At 44.4% G+C, this 27,084-nt stretch overlaps 1 protein-coding gene and 2 pseudogenes across 2 annotated transcripts in view; 1 reads left to right on the top strand and 2 right to left on the bottom strand.

Moving 5' to 3' along the window:
- Positions 1-26,702, top strand: part of LOC149356972 (serine/threonine-protein kinase PLK1-like) — a 29,941-nt pseudogene extending 3,239 nt beyond the window's left edge. The window contains exons 2-10 of the transcript XR_016289369.1: positions 807-895; positions 1,365-1,481; positions 3,879-4,192; positions 4,999-5,198; positions 6,130-6,249; positions 7,113-7,199; positions 8,209-8,518; positions 24,243-24,486; positions 26,367-26,702. The product of XR_016289369.1 is annotated as a serine/threonine-protein kinase PLK1-like (transcript). The remainder of the gene's footprint in view (positions 1-806; positions 896-1,364; positions 1,482-3,878; positions 4,193-4,998; positions 5,199-6,129; positions 6,250-7,112; positions 7,200-8,208; positions 8,519-24,242; positions 24,487-26,366) is intronic.
- On the bottom strand, positions 11,462-12,513 carry LOC149356974 (uncharacterized; annotated as a pseudogene).
- Positions 21,102-23,419, bottom strand: LOC149356973 (uncharacterized). Its single transcript, XM_089575381.1, has one exon. The coding sequence runs from the start codon at positions 23,417-23,419 to the stop codon at positions 21,833-21,835; it is 1,587 nt and encodes a 528-aa protein (XP_089431507.1). The 3' UTR covers positions 21,102-21,832.
- Positions 26,703-27,084: the final 382 nt, after the last annotated feature.

The raw sequence follows: 27,084 nt of genomic DNA, 5'->3' as shown, positions 1-27,084 counted from the left end.
AAGCTGTTGATGGCCGCGCCGCCGAGCGCCGTGCGACACTCCGGCGCGCAACGCCGAGGTCGACCCCTGGCTGTCTTCGAGCCGAAAACACGGCTCTCTGCGCTGCCGGCGGCAAGTAATCCCGCCCGAAAGACGTTGACACCCTGCAGATAAGAGTTATGACCTTCAGAACACTCTGATCTTTTCCGATAAGCGCGCAGAAAAAGCGGAACATTTCGGGGGAGAAAGCGAAACTTACCGAGGCATGGCTGTTGGCGTTCCGGGTCGGTCTGACGCAGTTTCGCTGTCGGTGCTGAAGTCGTCTTCTGAATCCTCACTGCTGCTGTTCTCGTCCAAAAACGAACTCTCAGGAGCATCAATTTCTGTGGAAACGCGCGGTTTCGGCGCAGCAGCAGCGCGCGACGTCGACGCCATGATGGAAACAAGGAGCGCCGGTCAGCTGACTCCGGAGGGGCTTCAAAAATCGCCGCTTGGCGGAAAAAGTCAAACGAAAAGCGAAACTGAAACAAGAGTTCCTTTATTTCACACTGGATGGCGCTAGTTGTCCAGGAACCTTCAAAAAGCGGGAAAATACGAACTTGAAACCATCGATAGCGGGCTATCGATGGGAATAGGCACAGACAGGAAAGAGTTAGCAAGGCAATGTACCGCATAAACGCGTGTAAGGGCAGGCTTTTTGCAGCTTGTGTTTCTCAATGCATTTTTTCTTGTGTCTCTCGGTGTGGATATCCCTTTTCTCTCCTGTTTTTTCTACGTCCTCGTCCCTTGCACTGTTCATCAGGCATTTTTTTTTATTTGCTCTCCAGGGTGGCTTTGCCAAGTGCTATGAATTTCTGGACAAGAAAACCAATAAGGTTCCAAGGAGGTTCTCCTGAAACCTGGCCATAAGGCGAAGGTATGATTTTCGGCGTCGGCATTTGGTGATGGACTGATATGCTAAAATATAAGGGTTGTACTGAAATTAATGCAAAAGTTAGTATAACTTTTTATTAATTCACATACGCCGTTCAAATTTCACATTCTTCTAGAGCAACTGTTTCTAAATGCAATGGTACTATTAAGCGCAGTCTCTAACCCATGCGAAACTTTTGTGCCAATATCAGTCCGTCTACTCGCTGACGATTCGTGTCAGTGGGCACAGTTGAAGTTCTCCCATTGTATTGTTCGTCTTAATCGATCTAAGCATGTTGCTCTTGTCAGCGATGTCCTCTCGATAAGCCTTCGCTAGCCTTCTCTCGAAGTGGCACAGCCTGCTTCCTTCCTTGGTCAAACTGTCCATGAGGCTTGCCTGCTTCAACCTACCTTTTTGTTCTCTGTGAAACGATCTCCCATAATCCTTTACACGCTGTGTTTGATGTGCACAGGTGACCCAAGAGATCCAGATCCACAAGACACTCAACCACGAGCACATTGTTGCCTTCCAAACCTGCTTCGAGGACGACAAGAACGTTTATATCATCTTCGAGCTGTGCAACAGGAGGGTATGAATTTTCCTTGAGCATCTTCATTTCTTCATCGCTGGGTGCTCACCACTGTGCCAACCTTCCTTGACTCACTACACGTTCCTGGCCCGAAAGACGCTGGTTAGATCCCGGCCGCGGCGGCTGAATTTTGATGGAGGCGAAATTCTAGAGGCCCGTGTGCTGTGCGATGTCAGTGCACGTTAAAGAATCCCAGGTGGTCGAAATTTCTGGAGCCCTTCGCTACGGCATTCGTCATAGCCTGAGTCGCTTTAGTCCGTTAAACCCAAATAAACCAAACTAAAGCAATCACTAGACATTCCAAAAAGCGCTACACTCCATAAACGCAGTGCAACCATTAATAGGAGATATCATCCACAATATTGCTAGAGCCAAAAGATGCGTGCAAAATTAAAATTTTGCTAGGTTCCGAGCCATGTCCACATATCCGGTTCAGCATATCCGGTAACGAAAAAGCCGGCATGTGTGGTGCAAGGGCTCACGAAAATAAATTAGACAAAGTAAATGCTACGCACAAAGCTTGAAAAGTTAATAGGTTTGGGAATGTTGGTACTTACAGTTACTTGGAAACAACAGCATGAAAGCACGAAAGGACTAGTATGAGACAAGGGACAGGACAATGGCTTGTCCTGTCGCTTGTCTCGTCTCCGTCCTATCACGCTTTCACGCTGTTATTCATATAGCTATTGGTTGATGTTGGCAGAGAGTAAACAGTTAAAAAAACGGCAGTCAACTTGGGACAATCAACTCAATTACAAACTGCACCTTTCAAAGCCGATCTTCTGCGAATTTAACTTGCGTCAGCGCGAAAACGCTTTATTGAAGCCGTCTTATGTTCCCTTCGAATTGGACGTACACATCTTACACAAACCTTTATACTTGGGAAACACGGTAGATCCCTCCCCGAACTATGCGATGAAGCTGTCAAAATAAGCCACATCTGTTTTGAGCCCAAAGCTGGAGAAACTCGAGAAACAAAATTTTTTTACTGTATTCTATCACACATGTTATCTTTCCCTCAATTTTAGAAGAGAAAGCAATGGTAGCCTTAGGATAAGTTGTTAGATTCTTAGATGTAAATATCGCCAAAAAACTAGCACTTTAAACATTGGTGCGCGAGCGTAAGTGAGATCCTTCTAACCCTCCTCCCACCGTTGCAACCTTTTGGCCTTCAAACAAAGACTGCATTGGAGGCTTCGTTTTATCAGAGATACGTGGACATACATTCACTACAACGCATAAATGTAGAGGAGTGAGGAATTTAAGCGTAGCTTTTAACGTGGTGGCACTGAGGAGCTCCTGTTGCACAAAAACCAGCGTCGCTGTCGGTGTCGATGACAGTGAGCTAAAAATCCACGAAAAATCCCCCAAGAAGTAAGCGAGGAAGCAGGCGGGCCGCCTAGGGCGTCCCCTCTGGCATCAGCACAACCTGCTCACCGCAGTGTGTGCAAAGTGCGCATCGTGGCAGGCGGCAGTAAAATTGGTTCGTCGCCAGATGTTGCTTGGCAAGAGCAACCTTGGTGGCACAAGCTCCACTGGGGGCAGCGCCTGCCATCACAGGAGAGGCCATCACCAGGAGTGATATGAGGGCTTGTAAGGATCAATGAATGTTAAGTACGAAATGAGAAATCCTGCATATGTGGGCATCAGCCCATTAGGCTGTGACGTCATGCGGTTAAGGCGAAGCTTAAGTGTCATCTCTACTTTTTTTGTTCGCTTTTCTAAACGCCAATAATATTTCCCCTGACATACGCACTTGCTACATAAATCATGCCATGTGTGCACCGCATCATAAAGTGATAGTGTTCAGATTCCCATTCACCAGAAAACTCGCCGCTGTCTTCGGCGACAGCGGCGTGACCAACAATCCCCAATGAAGCAACCTAGTGGCCCACCTAGATCCCGTTTCCTTGTGACGTAATTACAGCCTGCCCCCTGTAGCTGGCGGAAGTTAATGACTGGTCGCGAGAGTTTGTGGGCAACCTGTTTCAAAATCACCACTGCTGGCTGAGGTTCAAGCAGCCACCTGCCGGTGCAGTGGTCGATGCCGTGGCGCATCGCTTAAGCGCTGCCGCACTGCTCTAGGAATGACATGAGCACTCTCAGCTACATATATGAATGTAAGGCAGGAGATCACCAATTCCGCATTTATGGACACTAACCGAATTAACTCTATCGCGTCATACCCTTAACCCAGTTCTTAAAAATCCCCTCAAGTCTTTCATGTAGTTATTGATGGCATTCCCCTTACGCAATCGGCGGGGCTCCGTGACAAGTAGGTAGGCATGGGTGCATGAATATAGAAACTTGCGGGCCAAATTGCTTCACTCGTCAAGACCTCTGGGTTGAAGGCTATTGCGCAACTAGTTGCTAACCGTTTTTTGCTTTATTTTCCAGTCGCTCATGGAAATGCAACGGCGCCGGAAAACACTGACGGAAGGCGAGGCCCGATATTTCATGCGCCAGCTTCTACTGGCCTGCCGATACCTGAAGGAGCAGCGTGTCACACACAGAGACCTGAAGCTGGGAAATCTGCTACTGAACGAGGAGATGGAGCTCAAGGTCGCAGACTTTGGTCTCGCCACCCGTGTCGGCCTCGGGCACGAGCGCAAAAAGACCCTTTGTGGAACTCCAAACTACATGGCACCGGAGGTCCTGTCAAAAAGGGGACATAGCTTTGAGGTCGACGTATGGTCTATCGGATGCATCTTGTGAGTCTTTTACGTCTATGGGCCTCATCACTCTTTCCGAAATACTGTGCAGCTCTGCTAGAAGGTTTCCTAAAAATTTCAAACAAGAAGCAATTTTTATCAAGAATGCACTGCAATTAATTGAGCAGTTATGCAAGCCACATGTAACTGCAGAAGCAGCTAGATGGGGTTTTCGAATAGAAAGCTTTTAATAAGTTTTATGTCTGTTTGCACGTAGTTGGGCCGCCTAGATCACGTGAGCTCTCTCTTTTCCGCAGGCGCCGATCACGGATAATTAATAATTATTAATAGTTAATAATAATAATAATAATACTTTATCTACATCATTTTGCATGATGCTTGAAGCCTGCTGAAAAAGCTGCCCAAAAGCCAGGTCAGCAGTCCGTTGAGAGAGAGAGAAAGAGTTCCTTTTATATTATTCCACATCTTAAGCTCTTTCCTAAAGAATTGCAAAATTTTTTGAAACAAAACATTTGGTATAAATGAAACATATTGAGACAGAAAGCAGTGCCAAGTCTTGCACACAGTTATGAAGAGAAAGCTTGAATAAAGTAGGGGACATTCAGAGACACCGAAGCGACGGGGCCTGCATATGAAGACCTCTGCTCTAAAATCAATGCCCTGGCCTCTTTATGCTTCAGAAACTGTTATTCTCTTTGATATACAGCAGTTTATGCGAGCGATGCTTGCTTTGAGTTCTTACATTTGCTGGTTTTCCAGCCTAAGGCAGACGCGAAATGCGTGGCTGTTGTACAGCTAAAGACGCAGAGTGGCGTGAGTGACTGCAGTGCAGCTGTTCCCTGCAGGTACGCAATGCTTGTGGGCCACACTCCGTTCGAGGCTCCAACCGTCGAAGAAACGTACGCCCTCATCAGAGAGAACAGGCACCACACCCCTTATACGGTGAGCACCCCAGCACGTGACCTCATCCGCAGGATGCTTCAGAGAGAACCAGGAAAGAGGCCAAGCATCAGCGCCATCCTGGAGGATGTTTTCATTACCGGAGGTATATTTCTTTTTTTATTCCTAGATGAGTGCAGCGACCTTTTATGCTGGAGTGCTCTTGCTGCAACCACACATCCATTCGCTAACCCTGGGTTCAAAGGGAGATGTAGTGAAAGATCGCAGCCAAAAAGAAGGCGATGGCACGGCAAGAAAGAATGAGTAGCAGCATAAGATACAAAACAAAACGCACTATGAAACGTATCATACTCTGTGTAACAGAATAGCTAACATAGAAGAGAGAATGTGGATTGATTATATAGAGTGAAGGTCGAACGTTTATGAAACGTGGCAGCATATTCGGCTACGCGGCTGGAGTGGAAACCTTTCCAGCAGTGGCCGTGCCCAGGTTAGGACGTCTTCGATCGAAGGCTCACGAATTTTATTCCTTACTTACATCAACTACTAGCAAGGGTCCTTTTCAGATGTGAAGCCATGTGTTCGAGATTAGATTTCGTGTGCACATTCATTCAAAATCGAGCTGGTATACATAATGTCATGACCTAGACTGGGTCGGAAAGGGAAAGCAGCTATGGTCCGCAAATTTTGTGTTGAGTGCAGCGAATTGAAAATGAACTTGCCAGCTAAAGTAAAAAGCTTCTTTATGGGCCATCACGTTGGCTATACGGTATCCGAGGAGGGTAATGAACACGACACCCATGAAACATCAGCATTGGGTAGTCGGGCTGGAGAAAACCGCGGTTGTGGAAGCCTTGGGGAGGAACGCACGAGCGACGGTGCTGTTGTATTGGTAGCGGAGGTGCCCAATTGCTACAGCTCTCAGTGCTCCCGACTTTTTCCAGGCAGGTGATAAATTACTTGGTTCTTTGTTTGTCTAGGCATTGTTGCTTTGCACCAAAACCGCTGGTATGCGGAATGTATCTCGCTATACACCATGGTGAAGTTATTCATTTTCCTGTTCCTTCTGTTTATAGGGCCTCTACCATCGCACCTGCCTACATCCTGTCTGGTGACACCTCCACGCTTTGACACTCTTAATGCCACTGTGACCAATGACGGCCGTCGGCCTTTGTCGGAAAGAAATGTACAACGTGGTGAGTTGACGAACAGTATCGTCTATACCGCAAACGACAAAAGGAGCTTCCTCCATCGTCCGACAGAATACAGAATGTGCAGATAAACGAAAAGTATGCGCGCGCTTCGACAAACTGATGGTCGCTGAGCCCTAGACGTTCACAACCAAGGTCGCAAGTGTGTGCTCTATCGTGCCAGGTCTCAATCTGTTATTATGGCGCCCCACACCTCAAAGGTTATAATGACCGCAAGCATGAGAACACGTAATACATGAAAGGTCATAGTTTCAGTGCCCAGCGAAAACTATGAAAACAGTTTTATGACTTTCTAAAGCAATGAATGCATCTACTTCGGTGCACATTAAAGAACCCCAGGTGGTCGAAATTTCCGGAGCCCTCCACTACGGCCTCTCTCATATCCTTAGCCGCTTTGGGACGTTAAACCCCATAAACCAACCAACCAACCAACCAACCAACTTCGTGGGCCTAGTGCATGTGATTGGTGTGCCTGTCCCACTTGGCGATCGTCTTGGTAAGGGCACACGACCTTAATGCCGACTTTAAGTGATTTTTATCAAGGTTACCTTCAAATTTGGTAGTGTATTTTAAGCATCCATTTTTCCCGGCATATTCTTCAAAAATTTCTCTTCCTGGTTCCCTTGAACGTTCTCGCGGCCTTCCTGAAGCAAATATTTTTACTCATGCCAAAACAAGCTGTCATAGACCAAGAACGATGTGCGCATCAAAGGCAAACGTTTTTCAGGCACTTTTTATCATTGGCTAGAATTAAATGGGAATGCAGATAGACCGTAAAGCATCGTATGTACGGCATGTCGGACCTTTCACCTAAGCACAACCTCCATTGCACGACTTTGTTTTTCCAGAGCTGGAGGCCAAGGTGACTCCTCTGAAAAAGCGACCCGAAAAGGAGGCAAAGCCGGCGCAAAACACAGCAGTCACAGCACAGCAGTGTCACAGCAGTGTGCGTAACATTTCTTGTTAGCTTTCATTTACGCACTGAAGGTAGAGCTTGCCGGTTTGTCTAGATATGAAATGAGATGACCATCAATATCCTGTCTTAAGCTGTCCTGGCCAGATACCGCATATGGCACGTCTGTCGTTTTGATATTGATTGGGAGTAGAAAATTTGCTACCTGACGTAGACGAAGGACGCATTGTATGCACGCATGCGGACTTCACGCTAAACTTTCTATCGCGGATCTATCTGGCAAGGGCCAAGATTATGCCTTTTTCTTATCACGGAACCTATAACATTACATTACTAGCACTCAGGTTAATTTTGTGCCAAAATTGTAAAAATAACTTTACAGGTGCTTTAAAAACTGTCGGGAAAATATATCCCAACCATTCGTGTCTGAAGTAAAGTGCATGTTCTCAAATCGACCATTAATTACATCATTTACAAGCAAAAGGAGGAGGGGGGGGGATGTAGGGGTGTTGAAAGAGTGAGGGCTTATTCTACACGGGCACCTGCAGAAAACAGAAGTTGCGATGCTGGCAGCACCTGGCCACAGTCAGAACAAATTGCCATGCTCACCGTCTTCTTCTTGCCTGGAAGCTGCATGGTCTTTACGCACTCATGCTTGTCGGTTTTCTCACTCTCACTAAAAAAAGGTACCCGAATTTTCAGTTGCGCAAATGGATTCAGGGAATGCTAACCCAATCGCATCGCAATCTGTTTTTGTTCGCTTGTTGATGGCAGTGAGCTGATGGCAGTGTTGTTGTCATTACCACCTCCCTACCCAACTAACATGCCTCCGCTGCCCACAATTCCATTCCGTTGTTGCGCACTGTTTTACCCTAAGGTTTCAGGGGTTCTCTGTCTGCAATAAAGCGCTGCCTAAATGGTCATGATTTCACCTTGGGTGAAGGGCACACGCGCAGCTGTCAGCATTGCTTTGTTGGTCTTCTCAGACTTCTTTGACTTATTCGACTTGGTGGACTTCCCCTACGGTGCAGCCGCAGGATTCAAGGGAGCTCAAGAGCCATCTGAAGCAGATATATTGAACCCGATGCAACGAGGAGGGCATCGACAACATCACCTGACAGAGCTCCAGATTCTCCTGCAGCAGCTGTGCAGAGCAGAGCCGCCCGAGCGTTGCTTCGAACGCCCTGACGAGGTGGAGGACCCTGCCTCCACGCCAGTCTTCTGGGTCAGCAAATGGGCCGACTACACCGACAAGTACGGCATCGGCTACCAGCTGTGCGACGGCAGCATTGGCGTCCTGTTCAATGACGACACACGCCTCATACTGCTCAACAATGAAATGTAAGTTTCTCTCGGTGCCCGCGCAGTTGTACCGCTGCACCACTGCGCCAGCAGTCGTATGACTCCCAAAGACCTATGAATGTAAAGCAAGAAATGACCGTTCCCGCATATATAGGAATTAAGCCATTAAGGCTATCGCGTCGTACCACAATGGTGGAGCTTAAGTGTCCCTTCCAATGTTATTTGAAAATTGAAATTTAAAGTTTATTTCTCCACACACAATACAGTGGAAAAAGGGGACACTGAGCAAAAAGCTGCATAATGCAGCTTGAAGTAGCACGCAGTGCCCCATGAATACAATGACAGCAGTGTGTTTCGCGAACATCAAGCTTAAGGTGAGCTGACTATCTCCATCAAAACAAACAAAGAAAAAGACAACAACAGTGTAGCCCTGACCACGTACACAACAACAGAGATGCACATAAATAACAGGAACAATATACAATACAATACACCAAACCTGTTTACAATGATGCCACAATAGATTCGAAAATGCACATGACAGGTAATAACTGTTTCTTTGAGGTGTCTTGTATATAAACATTATTTGTTGCCAATATGTTGAGGTAATTTCCTAGGTTATTGGACAAGGACTGTTTACGATATAAAGTACGGCAAAAGGGTAGAAGCCAAAGTAAAAGACATCGGGTATTGTACACTGGTGTGTATTGACGTAGATTAAAGGCTGCAAGGAACAGTTGATTATTTGTTTTAACTGCATTTTTGTATGCACATAACAATATGAATGGGTGCAATATATCAACAGACAAAATACCATATTGCTTAAAGTAAGGAAACGCATGGGAATGCCAGGGTACATTTGCAATCAATCTGACAGCTCGTTTCTGTGCAACTAAGATCTTGTGTTTGTTATGTTTTGTTGTGGTAACCCAGACACTTATGCAGTAGGTAATGATGGGAAGTAAGTATGCATTATATATAAGAATCTTTATCTTTGTTGGAAGTGTGTATCTATGTCGACACAGGGCACCATGGACTCGGTTCATTTTCTTGCGGATAGTGTTTATATGTTTTATATATATTTCGTGGATGGAACGGATGCAGTCAAGCTCTTTAAGACAAACTGTTCTCACATTAAGGGGCTGGTTTGGTCGCAGGAGACAGAAGTGCGTTCGATGTTCGCCCGCAAAATTAGCGCTGTTTTTTTCTGGCTCAGACGAGACTAGGAAACTTATCCCACCTAGCCCCTGAACGAAATTACACTACCATAGACGGAGCACAAGAATTTAGGCACAATTTTTGCTAGGAAACCGATATTCCTGAGCCCCATGAGCGCCTTAAATCTGAAGCCACCCGAAATCTAAATTTTAATTAGAAGGAAGAAACAGCGCGAAGAAACACGGACACACGAAGAAACGACACCACACGAGCGCTGTTCTTTTCTTGGGTCAGAGGGGAAACAGCGCTCGTGTGTGTGTCGTTTCTTCGGGTGTCCGTGTTTCTTCGCGCTGTTTCTTCTTTTTAAATGCATTACCAACTATCCCGGAACCTTGCTCACCTAAATTTTCTAAAAGTGCTGTAGCCAACATCGTGTGGATTTCACTGGACATGCTTGTTACATATTTACCAATCTCTGGTGAGCTTCTCTTGGCATTTATATTATGGGCGCATAACGTATGGCTCAGCCAGACGTTCATAGTTAAAATGTCTAGTCCCCGGGTACAAGTCAGGTTGGCGTCTCTCATAAAAGACATCCCCCATAAATAGCCTTTACGTAGAAACTAATCAGCCGCTCCGTGTAGACAGAACCAAGCTCTCATGTGCGTACATCATTGAAATACGGTACTGCCGAGACTTCTGTGCTACCTCATTATCGCTGATTGCCCCTCAACAATATATTCCAATAAACAAAGAGCAGTCACATCGTTGCTAATGCGGTTTCAAGACTCATGCCTCGAACTGTATTTGCTTGATAAACTGCAACGTATCGCACATGAACTTAACCCATTGTCTTCCAAGATACGACCTGCATAGTGTATGTGATTTCACTGGCACTGCTCGGCAGAAAACAAACCCCACAAGAACACTAAACTTTGGAGATAAATTCTGAGAATTACACCGTATTAATTCGATAACCGTAAGGAGGTTGTGTAGCATAAAATCAGGCTTCACCTTCAGCGTCGTCGGCGTTGTTGACCCTGAGCGAAAAATCAACGAAAAATTCCCAAATAAGCCACCTAATAAGCACGTGGGCCACCTAGGTGACGTGACCTTGTGGCGCCAATACAACCTGCCCAGCGGATAGTGAGCAAACTGCGCACCGTGGCAGGTGGCAGTTAAATACATGCTTTGTCGTTAGGTTGTTCGGCGGGAGCAACCTAGGTCGCACAAGTCCACCGTTGCCGGCACCTCATCACAGGGCAGCGGCGCATCGCTTAAGGGGGGACAGGGGTCTTGAAACTTTTTTCTTGATTTTTGGACTAAATGCAATGAAAATTTGCAGTATTAATCAGTTTTTTATGCTGATTTCAAATATGTAATTATTTTTCCAATATGTCAATTACTTTTCAAGATATTATACATTTTCACTCCTTAATTTGCAAGAACAATACAAAAAAATCACTCATCAGAAAACAGTTTTTAATGTGTGGCTAGATAGTGTACAGTACAAGCAATACAATATAGGAAGTACTTTTTTGATTAATCCAGTATTAGCTGTTTTAGAGCCTGCTGAAGTTCAGTGTAGGGAAGACTGGTTGACGAGCAGTTTTAATTAGTGTGCACAATAAAATAAGTGAGCAGAAATTGAGAAATCTGTTCCCAACGTTGTATACTCTAATCATTCAGAAGCATGCTGCAGTAAAACTTATTGCTGTATCTGCTCTAGAAGCCAAGATATCCTTCTTGTAAACTTTGCAAACAGTAAAAAATTGGGTTTTGAGAAAACAAGGAAAAACAAACTGAGATGGAATTTATTAAAAAATACTGAAAAATATGTACATATTTACACTGTAAATGGACTAGTATGCTCCAGGCATGTAATCTGTCTGGCTGTTAGCTCCCAAGTGCCGCTTTTTGCAGGCCTGCTGCACATTTTCTGCGCATGCACGCTTGTTCACAGATGCAGTTCGTCGGCGCCGGTCTTTTTCTGCCATGCGCTGCATATTGCATGTGCTAGGAGCTACTTTGAGCTCTCTCAGAATGCTTGCTGAGGCTCTCTCATTTCCAGCATTGAATTTTAGCACAGCTTCAGCCACAGCTGCCTCAATGCTGAACAAAGAAGCGTGGCGCTCCTTGGGTGCCAGTGCCCAGATCATTGCGTGCAGACTTTCGTTACTGTTCTGCGTCTTTCCTCTCTGGCACCTCTGAAGGAGCTTCCTGTCCAACAAGCGCTGGTAGATGGGAAGAAGAGCCTTGCTGACGTGGGGTGGAAGATTGTAGTGGTGTTTGGGTGAAGGCAGGCCTTTGGCCTCTGCTGCATTATGGCGACACCAGGAGTCTGGGCCTGTTGGGCAAAGGCTATGGTGTGATGCAAGGTCTGTTGATGTCACGTGATGATATGTCACCATCACAGCCTTATGCATAGCCTCTACGTCCCCTGAATGTGATTTTACTGCCCAGCCATAATATGAGGTCAGCTTTGTTATTATATTAGATCACCAGTCAACCTGCCCTTACCACTGATTCTGTCAGGAGTGTCTCTGTGTTTGGCAACCAGGTTGCGTAAAGCTGTGCCCATGCGCTTCTGCACATGGTTTACGCACTCTTCCTTGTTGATAGGAATGAAGCCATACACCTTAGCTTCTTGCAGAGCTAAGAATGTACGGCTGTCACCATCTGACAGAACAGTGGTATAGCGCAGGTTGTTTTGCTGGAGTGACCTCTGGAACAATATGAGGCCAGCCTCCACTTCCATCTCTCCAGCTTTCTTTTCTGAATTTTTTTGGCAGACATGATTTTCTTTCCATGTCAAGTAGTTGGGGTCATCCTCTTTTGGCCCTCGCTCACAAGCGGCACAGAAATTCGAAAGCACGACAAAGCACAGGGTATGTAGACTCCCAGGAATCTGTGAATGTCTGTGCAGATAATGACCAATATTGCATGTATGGGCATTAACCCATTAAGCTATCGCGTTATTCTCTTAAGGCGTGGCTTAGGTGTCAAATCTATTTTTTTATGCAGACTGTCTAAAGACAACTCCATAAAACTACACTACAATTATTTTTTGTATTGGACCGGCCACTAGCTCTGATAGCTATCGGTCCAAACAGTGTTTGTGTATATCACCTGTTCTCGCAATAAAGTTTTCATTTAAAAAAAACTGGAAGAAAGTAGCCCAATTATAATGCGCATCATTTTTAAGGTCGAATGCTACGCTGTCAACGAATGATGCTCTCCAGAAAATACAGTAAGATATGCACAAAAGTATTAATTCACATTACTAAAAGCCCTACAACCCTCAAACACAATCGAACCCCTGACTGGACATATTATCAGAAATACAGCAGCTGCCGCGGTGGCTCAGTGGTTAGGGCGCTCAGCTGCTGGCCCGAAAGACGCGGGTTCGATCCCGGCCGCGGCGGTCGAATTTTGATGGAGGCGAAATCCTAGAGGCCCGTGTACTGTGCGATGTCAGCGCACGTTAAAGGACCCCAGGGGGTCGAAATTTCCGGAGTCCTTCACTGTGGCGTCCCTCATAGCCTGAGCCGCTTGGGGACGTTAAACCCCAATAAACAAAGGCGAACCAATAATACAAGTGCCGCAGCACAAGCGTGGTGCTTACCATGGGAAACGCTGTACACCAGTGCCCAAATACCACTCCCATTCTGCCAGTTCTAGCCTGTGATCGCAGCGACTTCTATCAACCAAGCAGTGATACTTCGCCGGCAGGAACGACAAAGAGGAAATATCTCTTTGCCATAGAAATGGGATGCTCTCACATAGTGTGTGTGTCTTGCCGTTTGGCAGGCCGGCCGCCGTTCAGTGGAACCACGCCATACACGTTCTGTAATCGTTTTTATTTTTTTGAACGTGTGCGCTAGACTGTCCTCGTTGTGAGGGACGCCAAACGAGGGAACCTCAGACGAGTGTTACTGCTCTGTCATGAAAGCGGCGGCTTTTTCCTGTGCAACAGATTCAAATTACACCCAGAAATAGGCCGCTTGGCAAAGGTACGACTCGTTTTACTTAGAGGAAATGGTGAGAGAAGCCAACAGCCACAGAAACCAAGAAGCACAGGGGATTTTTTAAAAATTTTTTTTTGTGGTGTTGATCAAGTAAGAATATTACTGAATATGTTATCGCTTAAACCTAATTGATTAGAAAAGCAGATGAAAAAACAACCACACGCCGCCGGTGGGATCCGAACCCACGACCTCCGAATTACGCGTCCGGTGCTCTACCTCTGAGCTACGGCGACGGCTGTCAAACCTTCTGCTTTTCGGGGGTATTTATGTTTACAAATAACCTAACCTTGAGAGTGTTCATCAGCGCCACCCACGTTCGTAAGCGGCGGACGTGGAACGTCCTGAGTTACCGCTGGTGTGACGTAGAACACCATCGAACGGCGAGGGTGAAAGCTGTGTGAGAACCCTCTTATGCTTCCTATGGCGTCAAGGCTGCCAGAACCGAGACCCTCGCTAAGCAATTAAGCAAACAAGGGAAGGGGATTGAGGGGCTCGTTATAAATATGTGAGAAGCCAACAGCCACAGAAACCAAGAAGCACAGGAGATTTTTCTTTTATTTTTTTTGTGGTGTTGATTACTTCCCATCGGCGTGTGATGCTCTCTCTTCACCTACAATATCTTTTTTTATTTTATTTATATTTTATTTATACACAGTACCTACAGCGCCCTCACTGGGGCATTATTGTAGGGGGGAAACATCATAAACAAGAACAAACATCTAGTACACAATAAATTAGGCAAATGATACGGTCTACAGAGAAAATACAGAAAACCATTGTAGAAAGGCAAACATACCCTAAACATACACACACACACACACAAAAAAGATACATTTTAAAATACAGCACTGCTTAAAGAATAAAGCTTTAGGAATAATCAACTTTGTAAAAATTTCAAAAAAAGCAGCATGATACACTCGGGCAAGAATTATTGCACTTATATTGACAGGTGGCTTTGCAAATCAGCGAGAAACGATGTAGGAGGAGCGGTAGCGACCCGAGAAGGGAGACAGTTCCAGTCATGCACTGTTCGTGGGAAAAAACTATATTTGAATACGTTTATACGGCTATTGTACTCGCGCACCTTAAGTGGGTGGTCAGTGCGGGCGGAAATGTAGCTGGGTTCATTAATGTATTTCTTTGTCTTTGTCTTTATTTCATTTCATTTTCTCACAACAGAGAAAAAAGGAGCAGGAGCTAAAGGCTCACAGCCTGACAGAGGCTCCTGCCCCAGGTAGCACAATTTGGCATTTCAGTGCACACTTAATAAAAAGAAAAGATAGACAGGGAAACAGCTCTCATTTACATAAACACATTTGAACATATAAATACTTCAACATATAAAAGTGAACATATAAATATGGAATTAGACAACACTTAGTAGAATTTAAGGAAAAAAGAAACGCTAAATGCACATCTCGGCACTCTGCAAAACTCATGTAATTGCAAACACACACACACACACATAGATTACAGACACATAGCACACCGTACTCTGATAATATATATACACCTTGATTACACCGAAAATTAATGAATACAAACAATGTCTTATTGAAGGAAAGAAATGGGTTTTTTTAACAAATACGATTTGACATATTTCTTAAACTCCGGTTTTTGGAATTTGATTTCTTCTCCTATGAAATTCAGCAAATAAGGAACTTGGAAATGTAAGATCTGTCTGCCATAATTGGTCCTAGTGAGCGGTATTCTTCTTGTGTGTTTACGTAAGGTGTATTTTGATTCTTGGAGGTTTGCTTCAGAGAGGTACAATTTATTGTTTTTTATGTATTGTAATAACTTGAAATAATATATTTGCGCAGCTGGAAGCATTTCATGTTTAATAAATAGCTTGTCTGTTGGAAGATCACATGGTTTTCCTTGATAATTTTCAAATATTCGCAACACCTTTTTTTGGAGGATCGTTAGTTATAGTTATGAGCTGTAGTAGTACCCCACGCTAGACTACAATATGATAACTTGGAGAGGAAAAGAGAGGAATACAATGTTTTCTTCAACCACAAAGGAATGAGATTACCAATTTTATACATACAGCCCACGGTTTTTCCTAACTCTGCAGCTAATTTATTCACATGCGTGTTCCAGGACATATCATTTTGAAACCAAACGCCTAAGAACTTTTGAACTGTCACCTCATGCAGTCGCGTGTTGCGAAATAATATTACAATATTTGCAAAAGACGGTTTATTTATAGGTTTAAATATCACATATTTGGTTTTACTTACATTTAACTGTAACTTATTTGTGTCCAACCAGTAAGAGAGGTTTTCTAAGTAATCATTTACTGTTTTTTCTAAGTGAGGCAGTGACGCATTTGAAAAGAATAGGTTTGTGTCATCTGCATACATGACTATTCGATGTGAAGAATGTATTAATGGAAGATCATTTATGTACAGATTAAATAACAAAGGCCCCAGTATCGACCCTTGAGGAATACCATTTAAAATTACTGATCGTGGCGAGGACAGTTTATTGAAACACACATATTGATACCGTTTGGTCAAGTAGCTCTCTAAGAGTTTGTGCGCATTCCCCCGTATTCCATACCTCTGCAGTTTACATAAAAGAATGTCATGATTAACGGAGTCAAATGCTTTACGAAGGTCTAGAAATAAGCCTATTGTGTATAAACGATTTTCGATGTTCTTTATTATTTCTTGCTTAACGTTGAGTAGTGCGAGTTCACATGATTTGTTCTTCTGGAAACCGTACTGAGCATCGCTCATTATTCTGTATTTATCTATGAAGCTTATTAATCTTAAATTTATGATAGTTTCGAACACTTTTGAAAAAATTGGAAGGACAGATATGGGCCTGAAGTTATTTACTGAGTTATCATTCCCACCTTTATGAATAGGACATACTCTAGCTATCTTAAGGCTTTCGGGAAATATTCCCGTATCAAGCATACAGTTGATAATGTGAGTTAAAACTGGTGAAATAATGTCGGCTACATGTTTGATGGGGACAGCTTTTATATCATCAAAACCAGAGGCAGAATCATTCTTTAGTTTATCAATAATTTTGCTGACTTCATGAGGAGAGGTAGGGGACAATATAAGCGAGTTTACCACGCTTTCACTTTGCGGGACAGTAGAAAGAGTATGCTGATGGAGACTGCAAACGTAATTTCCACAACTGATAAAATGTTCATTCAGCGCTACCAATGAATCTTTAACATTCAGACTATGATCATTTTGAGTAACACTCAATGTGTGTTCCTGCCCATTTTTACCAGTTAAGTTTCTCACTTCATGCCAAATTTTTCTGGGATCATTAAAAATACGCGTAAATAGTTCCTCATGGTATTTAAGTTTGGCCGTTTTTATTTCCGTATTAACCTTATTGCGAAATTTCTTGTACCGAACAAGTTCACTCGCATCGCGACTCTTTATAAATGAAAGGAACATTTTATTCCTCTCTTGTATTTTCCTGTACAGTGTGACATTTATCCATGGTTTCCTTACTTTTTTATGCTGGCTAGCCGTTGTTTGCACAGGGAAAGCTCTTTCGTAGCACGGAATAAAATAACTAAAAAATTTATTGTAAGCATCATTTGGGTTTGACTCATTTATTACCGATACCCAATTGACATTTTCAATAAGGATGCGAAAATGTTCCAGTGAACTTGAATTTATGCGGCGGTAATAATAAACATCCCTTCTACTTATGCTATTATGGTGCGGTATGAAGAAAAAAATTGGTAAATGGTCACTAATGTCTACAGACATAACACCGGCTGACGAGTTTGTGGGATCTACATTTGTGATACACAAGTCTATCAGAGTGGAACTATGCTGGGTGTTACGTGTGGGTATAGTGATAGCGTTTGAACATGCGTTAGAGTTTATTAAGAGGTTAAGCTGCCTTGAACACGTGTCGTCGATCAACATATCTATATTCATGTCACCTAGAATTGCAAACGATTTGCCGGAGTTATTCAGATACGTCAACAGGTCCTCAAGAAAAGAAAAGAACTGGATTTTGCTCCCGCATGGCGGTCTGTACAACACTGCGGCTAAGGCACCGTTTAAGCGAAGTAGGAGGCATTCTACATTCTGATTTATCAGGGAAAATTCAGGGATGACTTCGTGTTTTATAGTCTTTCTTACATATGCTGCCACGCCACCACCACGGTTTATGGCTCTGTTTCTTACGTGGCATACATAATCTTTAACCTGCATGGGACTATCGCGTTCGGTTAACCATGTCTCCGAAAAGAACAATATGTCAAAGCGAGATCTAGTGTGTACAATTAAATCATGTATGCAGTCTTGTTTGTTTCTCATACTACGAGCGTTTATGTGTATCATAGAAAGAAACCTATTAAAGTCTGAGTAAGTCTGATTAAATGTTCTGTAATCATAATAGCAACACTGAAAGTTGTTTACAGAGTCCATTTTCCTTAGTCATCCATGCCGCTTGTGTTCAAGTCATCTAACCTGTCATTTGATCTAGGTCTGCAGTACAGGCAATGTGGACAATAGTCGACGTGTCATCTTGTCGAGCTAGCACTTTTCCTCCGGATGTCCACACATACTTCCATCCTATGTCCTTCTTCTTTTTCTTAGCAGCCCCTAACAGTTGTTTTGCCTTCCTTGTCAGATGTTCGTTGACATAGATATCTCCTGTTTCATCAAACCCAAGTGTTTTTGCGTCAATTTTTGTTTTCCGTGCTTTGGCGAGAAAGGCATTCCTCTTGGTGCGTTGCACAAAGCGGACAATGAGGTTTGTCTCGTTATGTCTAGAAGTAGGGACTTTGTGGCAGACATCAATATCCTTGTCATCGATTTCTTCTTTCAGAAGTTCACCAATTTTCTTTACTGTTTTCACTGGTTCCGCATCAAAAGGAATACCTTTGATTTCCAAATTATTGGACCGCTGATAGCGCTCAAGTTCCTCAATTTTTTCTGTCAGTTGAGCATTTTCAGCTTTAAGAGCCCTGTTCTCTTTTAAGACTTGCTGGATTTCTTGTCTTAGGTTCTTAATGTCTGCAATGTCTTGTTTCAATGTCTTGATTTCATCCAATGCTTCTTTTATCTCTTCAAGTTCCTCAAACAGCTCAGTGCGAAGATCTTCAATAGCCTTTTTAGCCATGGCTAATACACTTCACGCGACATGCACAGCGTTTACAAGCATGAAATTTCACTTTCTTTCGGCAGCAGTGCACAAAGAGATAAACAAACAGAAATACGATATTGATTTCCCTTACCTGCAAAAGCAGATTCGTTTAGTTGCGTTCTCGAGGTGCACTGCTGCCGAAATGCGGGTAGCGCTCGCCGTCCAGCCGTTTATGTAGCCCACAGAATCTCTGGAAACGCCCCCCACGTGGTCGCGTTGGTATCAGCTGTATCAGCAGGTCAACGAATTGCAGAAACCGAAATGACGACGTCGTCTTGCGGCCGCTGCCTCGCTCCTTTCCTTCAGCTGGTTTCTTTCGTCGCCGTGGCCTGGCCCAGGATTCTGGAGATGGCTGCAAAAGCAGATTCGTTTAGTTGCGTTCTCGAGGTGCACTGCTGCCAGTTTTATTATTAAGCACATTATAAAAGAAAGAGAGTCTCGAATATTTGCGCCTGTTTTCAAGTAACGGCCATCCCAACTTCTCGCGCAAACCAGAAGAACTTTTTTGGAAATTGTAATCGGCAGACACAAACCTAGCAGCCCGTTTCTGGACGCGCTCCAGCTCCTCAATATTCAGTTTTGTATGCGGGTCCCAAACCGCGCAAGCATACTCAAGTATCGGACGTACAGTAGACATGTATAATGTCTCCTTCAGCGTAAGGGGAGCGTCCTTAAAGTTACGTCTGAGAAAGTTTAATGTGCGGCTGGCTTTAGCAGATATGTAATTTACGTGTGTATTCTATGATAGGTCAGTAGAAAAAAAGACTCCCAAGTACTTATAAGTTGAAACTGTGGATAATTCAGTGCTACCAAGGAAATAGTCTGTTTGGAAGAATTGTTTCTTGTTTGTAAACCGGACCAGATTGCATTTGGAGATATTTAGCGCCATATTCCAGTTGTTGCGCCAAGAGAATACAGAGTTGAGGTCATGCTGTAGTGAAATTGCATCTGCTTCAGAAGAAATGTTGCGGTAGATACAACAGTCATCAGCATAAAGTCTGATTATACCTGAAATGTTACTAGTGAGGTCATTTATAAAAATGAGAAAAAGAAGAGGGCCCAAAACCGACCCCTGCGGAACACCTGAAGTTACACCCACACTTTCCGAGCTGACACCGTCGATAACCACGCACTGTTTCCTTTCCGCAAGATACGCTTCAATCCAGGATAAGAGTGAGGTAGGAATATTTAATTCTGAAAGCTTCTGTAGCAATAGGTTGTGAGCAACTAAATCGAACGCTTTTCGAAAATCTAAAAATATACAATCTACCTGACCGGCAGAGTTTAAGGAAACAGAATTGTCATGTGTGAATTCCACGAGCTGTGTTTCACATGAGAAGCCGGACCTAAATCCATGTTGTGTCGAACAGAAAAAACTATTGTTTTGTAGATGGCTAATTAACTGAGTATAAATGACATGTTCCAGTGTTTTGCACGACACGCTCGTCAGCGATATGGGCCTATAGTTACATGTTTTAGTTTTGTCACCACTCTTATGAATCGGAACGACATTGGCACTTCTCCAGTCAAGGGGTAAAGAAGAATTCTCTAACGATTTCTGAAATAATGCAACTAGATATGGGGCAACCGAAGCCGCACAATTTTTCAAAACGTAATTGGAAATGTTGTCAGGCCCTGGTGCTGATGTAACTTTAATTTTCTTTAATAAAAGCATGATCTCCCGTTCAGAAATTTCTACGTCATTCATTCTGGTCAGGGTGCTGGAAGATTGAAAGTCAGTATGTATATTAATGGGATCGGAAAACACCGATTGGAAATAAAGATTGAAACTTCTCGCTTTACCTTTTGAATCCCTTCCAAAATCAGTTTCGTCTAGTATATCAGGCGCAGAGACCCTGCTGTTTCTCTTATTTTTAACATATTTCCAGACTGCCTTCGGGTTTGTCCTTAGTTGTTGGCCTAGTGTGCTGAAGTATGCCCTTTTTGCTTTATGGATTTCTTTCGATAAGTTGTTAGTTTGCTTTTTCATCTCGGAGTACAAAGTTAGTGCGGGCGTATCACAATATCTGCGAAACAGCCGTTTCCGCCGGTTGATCATTGCCCGCAACTGTCTATTCATCCAATGCATATCGTCACGACGCTTGGCTGAAATCAAGCGGGATGGGATGAAAGTCTGCGTCAGTGACAAAATTTCAGTTTTAAACAAGTTCCAGAAGGAATCGATATCCAGAGATGGCCGATGTGAAAGAAACTCGGGAAAAAATGCGTTGAGTTCCCGTGATAGCGAAGCATAATCCCCTTTTTTATAAAAATACACTTTGTGTGGTTGGGTGTAGTGGGTCTTCATAGCATTACAGGATACTTTTGCTAAAACTACATCGTGGTCGCTTATGCCTGGCAGCGTTATGACAGACGAGACTAGGCTAGGGTCATTGCAGAAAAACAAGTCTAATACATTAGCACTGGTAAGGCCGAGTCTGGTAGGGGTTTGAACAAGCTGGAATAATGAGTGAGCACCAATTACTTCACGGAAAGCGGTATACAAGAGCGATGCAGTGCGAATTACTGGTTTAAAAGAAGACCATTCTACGCAGGGCATATTAAAATCACCGGCAAGGATAATATGTGTTGCGTCTAAGGCTAATAATGTGTTGCTAAGTTCAAAAAATGGCTGTGCGCAGGTTGAACCGGGCGTCCTATAAAAAGAGCCAATTGCGAAAGAAGTACCATCGCCCAGCTGTACCTTGCACCAGACAGCTTCACAGGAATCGTTTTCTAGGTTAACAGACACGCTTTTCAAACTGCTATGAACGAGGATGAACACACCACCACCGCGTACATTGCGATCCTTCCTATACGTGGTATAGGATGGAGGAAATATTTCACCATCGCTTATGTTGCTGTCCAGCCATGACTCGGTTCCAATCACCACATGTGCGTTTGTCATTTGTAAGAGTGAGGAGAATTGGTCAGCTTTGTTTTTTAGACTGCGACAATTAACAACAATACAGACAAGTTCATTTTTAATAGCAGTTTGTGGGCTAGCTAAAAGCCTCGGTGATGGCTATTGGTTTACGCAAGTGATATTGTCTGTTTCAATGTTGTACATATAGGTTTTGTTGTCCAGGTTTAGCTTATTAAACCGCAGTTTCAACTTTCCGCCGCGTGCCTTAGCAAACTGCATGAGCTTTTTTCTTTGTTGCCGTACTTTGGCCGAATAGTCCTCGCTTATCGCCCAGTCAGTATCTTTTAGTTTGGCAGCATTTGAAAGAACACGATTCTTCTCTTTAAAGGACAAGAATTTAACGATCAGGGGTCTGTGCTTGTCAGGCGCATATCTTCCTAGTCTGTGCGCTCTTTCAATAGCAGCGGCGTCTACGGAAAGCTTTAACTTTTCAGCGCAAAAAGAGATAATTTTAGTCTCAGACTGTTCCCACGATTCGGTTTCTTTGTCATGGATGCCGTAGAATATTAAGTTATTTCGTGATTGGTTCTCCAGGTCATCGTGCGATGACTGGAGGGCCGTGCACGCAACAGCAAGTTTCTGGGAACTTTGAGATAATCTTTCTACTTCAGGCTTTAGCGGGAGCACCAGTGACACATTATCTTCAACGCTCTTGACTTTTTCTGCGAGTTTTGTTAGTTTTTCTTCGAGATTCTTTTGCTCAAGCCGAATGGAACGTAGTTCGTCCAATATTTCGGTCTGTTGCTGTTGTATCACTGGTATTGTCATGATAGTATCGAACATCTGCTTTTCCTGCTCAGCAGACAGAGGCCCAGGGTTTTGCTCTACGTCTCCCGCAAGCAAAAGCTTTCTTTTAAACAAACCTATGTATCCTGAACAGCTCGCGGACACATCGTACAGAAGGCGTAAAAACATGCACACAGCAAAGTTGGGATCTGGCGTCGACTTCCTAAATGGTTTGCCATTAACAGAAAGGTAAGAGTAACAAACCTGAAGAAGAACAAGATGTAAGCGTCTGGCTGCCATGTCGGCGCCAGATCCCGGTGTGGCTGGGTACAACAGCTGCTTATGTAGGTCATGCTTGTGCTGAAGATTCCAGGGTTGCCAGTCGATGAAGCGTTCGAGCGCCGGTAGCGCTGTGAGGTCCAAAGGCGAAGCGTCACTCAAAAAAGCCAGGTCAGCAGGACAGACTTGCTCGGTAGAAGCGGCTCCATTCATTGGAAGGCACGTCGTCATCGCGGCAGGATCGAAAATCGCCATCATTTGTAGCATCTGAAGAAGAACAAGATGTAAGCGTCTGGCTGCCATGTCGGCGCCAGATCCCGGTGTGGCTGGGTACAACAGCTGCTTATGTAGGTCATGCTTGTGCTGAAGATTCCAGGGTTGCCAGTCGATGAAGCGTTCGAGCGCCGGTAGCGCTGTGAGGTCCAAAGGCGAAGCGTCACTCAAAAAAGCCAGGTCAGCAGGACAGACTTGCTCGGTAGAAGCGGCTCCATTCATTGGAAGGCATGTCGTCATCGCGGCAGGATCGAAAATCGCCATCATTTGCAGCATCTGAAGAAGAACAAGATGTAAGCGTCTGGCTGCCATGTCGGCGCCAGATCCCGGTGTGGCTGGGTACAACAGCTGCTTATGTACCGTAACCTCGCATCGGGCTACAATCAGCTGGAAGGGATGAACGGACATCTTGCTGGACAACCAAAAATAAATGTCCAGAAAGTAAACATCACCTACCAATACTGCATGAACTTAATAGAACGTTAGGCAAGAAGCAAAAGGCAGGTTATAAGTGGGACAGCGAAGACCTCCACCTAGTAGAGCTTACCTTAGGTGACTGGCAGCGATGTAGACGTGAAAAACGTTTCATCGAAGTCATTTTGCGCCGCCTTCAGATTGAACACACACTGCGCACCACATGTTGGTAATGAAACAAAACAAACCTACCCCTGAAAAATTCCTACACATGGTGACAGTAAACTGCATTTTAAGTGCATGCTTAGGACATGAAACTCTAAAAGAAACAGCAACGTTACTCTATTCTAGAACGGACACATAGTATGCGGTTGTAGATCTGCCATGCGTATAGTGATTTCAAACGGAATCAAATATTTCTAACTCCTTCAGGTCTTTAAATGCAACAAACGAACTTAGCCCCATGTCTGGCGCCTTAGCTGGTTATACGCTATAAAACAGAGAACAACAGGCACGCTCGAAGAGGTCACTTGACTCATTCATTTAGAACAGAGGCAGTTGTAAGAATAAGCAGACCACCGCATCATATTATTGCCTGGAGATTCTGTTGAATGGTTTCAAATGAACCTGAAATCTCTGGTTGCGGAATCGGGCTTTCTGAAGCACGGCGTGTTGAGTTTTTTAATGAAGGCCATTTTTCCGTACTGTTCGGGAGTAAAATTTTCGATCTCCTTTCTTTTAAGGACACCGGGAGGCTGGAAATGTGCATCTTTCCGCAGTATCCTCATCTGTGACGCTTGCACATACTTTTTTCCAGGAGTATGATGTATGTGGACGAGGACGGCCTTGAGTACTACCATAATTTGGAAGAGTACCCTTCGCCACTAGAGAAGAAAACCACACTGCTCAAGTACTTCTTGGCCTTCATGAAGAGTCTGCTAAAGACTGGCGAACATGTCAGCACGCGTGACTGTGACGACCTTGTTAGGCTGCCTTACCTGGGTTCATGGCTGCACACCCGCCAGGCCATCTCCTTCTACCTGACTAACGGGACGGTACAGGTAGGGATAAAGGCGTTCACTCTCTTTGCTCAACATACACCACTGCAGGTTTTAACGGGATAGCGTAAAAATTCTTGTTCAGCAGAAAGCACGTCGTCGTCAGCGGCGTGAGCGAAAAATCGCCAGAGAAGAGGGCGGTCTCGGTCACGTGAAGTTGTGACGTCATCACACGCTGACCACCACGGCAGTTGGCAGCGAAATTAGTGACGTCATCACACCCTGACCCCCACGGCAGTTGGCAGCGAAATTAGCCGTTGGTCGCGAAAGGTTGCATTAGAACGGCAACCTCGGTCTCACAACGCCCCACCGGTGGCTGGGTTGGACACAGGCACCTGCCGGAGTCACTGCCTTGGCAGGTGGGTTTTTCAAACACAGCCACGACAACAGCGACGACGTGGGGCATCGCTTAACCGCTGCACCACTGCACCAGGAGCGGCATGAGGACCCCCAGCGACCTATGAATATAAAGTAGAAAATGACCAATTCCGCGTATATGGGCATTTACGCATTAACGGCATCGCGCCATACGCTTAAGGCGGAACTTGAGTCCGCGCCATTTTTCTTGAAGAGCATCGCGGTCTTTTTTTGTTTATGTAGTCGTTTTGGCCGTAGGGGGCTTAAAATCCGCTGAGAATTCTGAGCAAAAGCCAAGAGAAGAAAATTCACTTGGATATCGTATTTGAAACGTGTAGTTCACGACGAATCAAGAGAGAACAATAAAATTAAAGAGGGTACAAACGACAAGGCATTTATTTCCTATTAGGGGCAGTTTGGTTCGTCAAGTGCTCTGTATACAGCCCACTTCATGCTATAGAGTTGCTTCTCAGGGAAACATTGCTCAAATGTTTAGGGGAATCCCCCAGCGTGGAGTAAATTTGTAATAAGGGAGTAATTACTCATTGGCATCCACCCAAGCGCAGCCATACAGCTACAAAGGAAAGCTATATAGCTTTCTCAGAAACTTCGTAGTTAAAGAAAAAAAAAACTCTTCTTTAACTACGAAGTTTCTGAGAAAGCTGTATAGCTTTCCTTTGTAGCCGTATGGCTGCGCTTGGGTGGATGCCAATGAGTAATTACTCCCTTATCAGGCAAACATTCCTTTAAATATGCAAGGAGATATTTCATTCTTATTCAAAACTGGCATTATAACATTTCTTTCAGAGACCTCTTGCTAGGCCGCAGTTGTTGTGCCCTCCTTCCTATTTTACACCCTTAGCCGCCACAGTGGCTAAGAGGTGGTTGTACTCGGCTGCTGATCTGAAAGGCCCGAGTTTGATCTCGGCCGCGGCGCTTACGTTTCGATGGAGGCGAAATGCTGCAGGCCCGTGTGCTGTCTGATGACAGTGCACGTTAAAGAACCCCAGGCGGCCTAAATTATCCGGATGGACATCGGCATCCATCTCAGCCTGAGTTGCTTCGGAAAGTTAAACCCCATAAACCAACCAACCGACCATTCCAAATAAGTCATATATGAAACCAAAACCGCCATTGTCCTGCGTGTAGGAACTTTTGTCGAGAGCAGCGCGCGATGTTTTCACTGATGTTTTCGCAAAGTTATTTCTTTTATTTCCCGGGAATTTGCCAGCACGAAACAAGCGTTAGTGCCGTTGACTAACACGATGCTAATGATTAGCATTTTGTCATTGGTTAACAGGATACCATTGGCTAACATCTCATCGGTTAACATGATGCCATTCGTTTGCACAACATTGTCTAGCGCACTGCGCAAAGTTGAGGTAAAGCGGGCGCAATGCAGGACTAGAGGCGAAGTGTTGAAAGTTTATTTATTCTAACTTTCAGTGATCAATTTTTCACCAGTGGTAATAACTTTTATAGCCTGCAGCAGCAACTCTACTTTTCATTGTACTCCTTCTCCACAGGTTAACTTTTTCCAGGACCACACGAAGCTTATTCTGTGTCCCTTGATGGCCGCGGTTACATACAGCGACGCCGACGGTCTTTTCCACGCTTACCGTCTCAAGACACTTCAGGAAGGCTGTCCACCAAAATTGCTATTGCGCCTCCAGTACACACGCTCTCTGTTCAGCGAAATGGCCTCTGCATGCCCATAGCAGAGCAGGGTCACTGTTCTACGCAACAAACTGGCCGGAATGTGCCCGCCGTAGATTCAAGAATAAAGGGCGTTGCATGGGGGTCACCGACTCACATATGTGTACTGTATTGTTGCAATAAACTTCAGTAATAGATTCCTGTCACATGCGTTTTTTTTCTTACTTTCATACTCAGAAATGCTAATTTCAATCGCACGTGGTTAGTGCAAGTGAGCCAGGCGAGACAAGTTATGGTGCAATGCGACACCGTCATCAGTATTGCAGTCCACTGGCATGCAGCTTGAACCATGGCCCTTGGTTGCAGAGATTGTCAGTTGTGTTCCCACGTTCTGCCGCGTTCATCTTAATTTAACTCGCACTACCACATTATTGAACGACCTCTTCCGAAGATTGTTTTGCCCTTTTTGAATTGAAGGCTCTGTGTTGTGCTCTCACCTGTATTGACGCAACTTGTTCACAGTCGGTGATATGAAAAGGGCGCATATCGCTTGCCTATGATTTGCGCATCACATTATAATGCAGTGTT

This window comes from Amblyomma mixtum, chromosome 3, assembly GCF_055824585.1.
Source record: "Amblyomma mixtum isolate Tamu chromosome 3, ASM5582458v1, whole genome shotgun sequence".
In the NCBI taxonomy this organism is placed as follows: domain Eukaryota; kingdom Metazoa; phylum Arthropoda; class Arachnida; order Ixodida; family Ixodidae; genus Amblyomma; species Amblyomma mixtum.
The sequence above is the reverse complement of the archived record's forward strand: the minus strand, read 5'-3'. Positions and strand labels throughout refer to the sequence as shown.

What these genes read in the sequence shown, in the direction of transcription:
- LOC149356973 (XM_089575381.1), bottom strand. Translation starts at nt 23,419, where the DNA reads ATGTCCGTTCATCCCTTCCAGCTGATTGTAGCCCGATGCGAGGTTACG.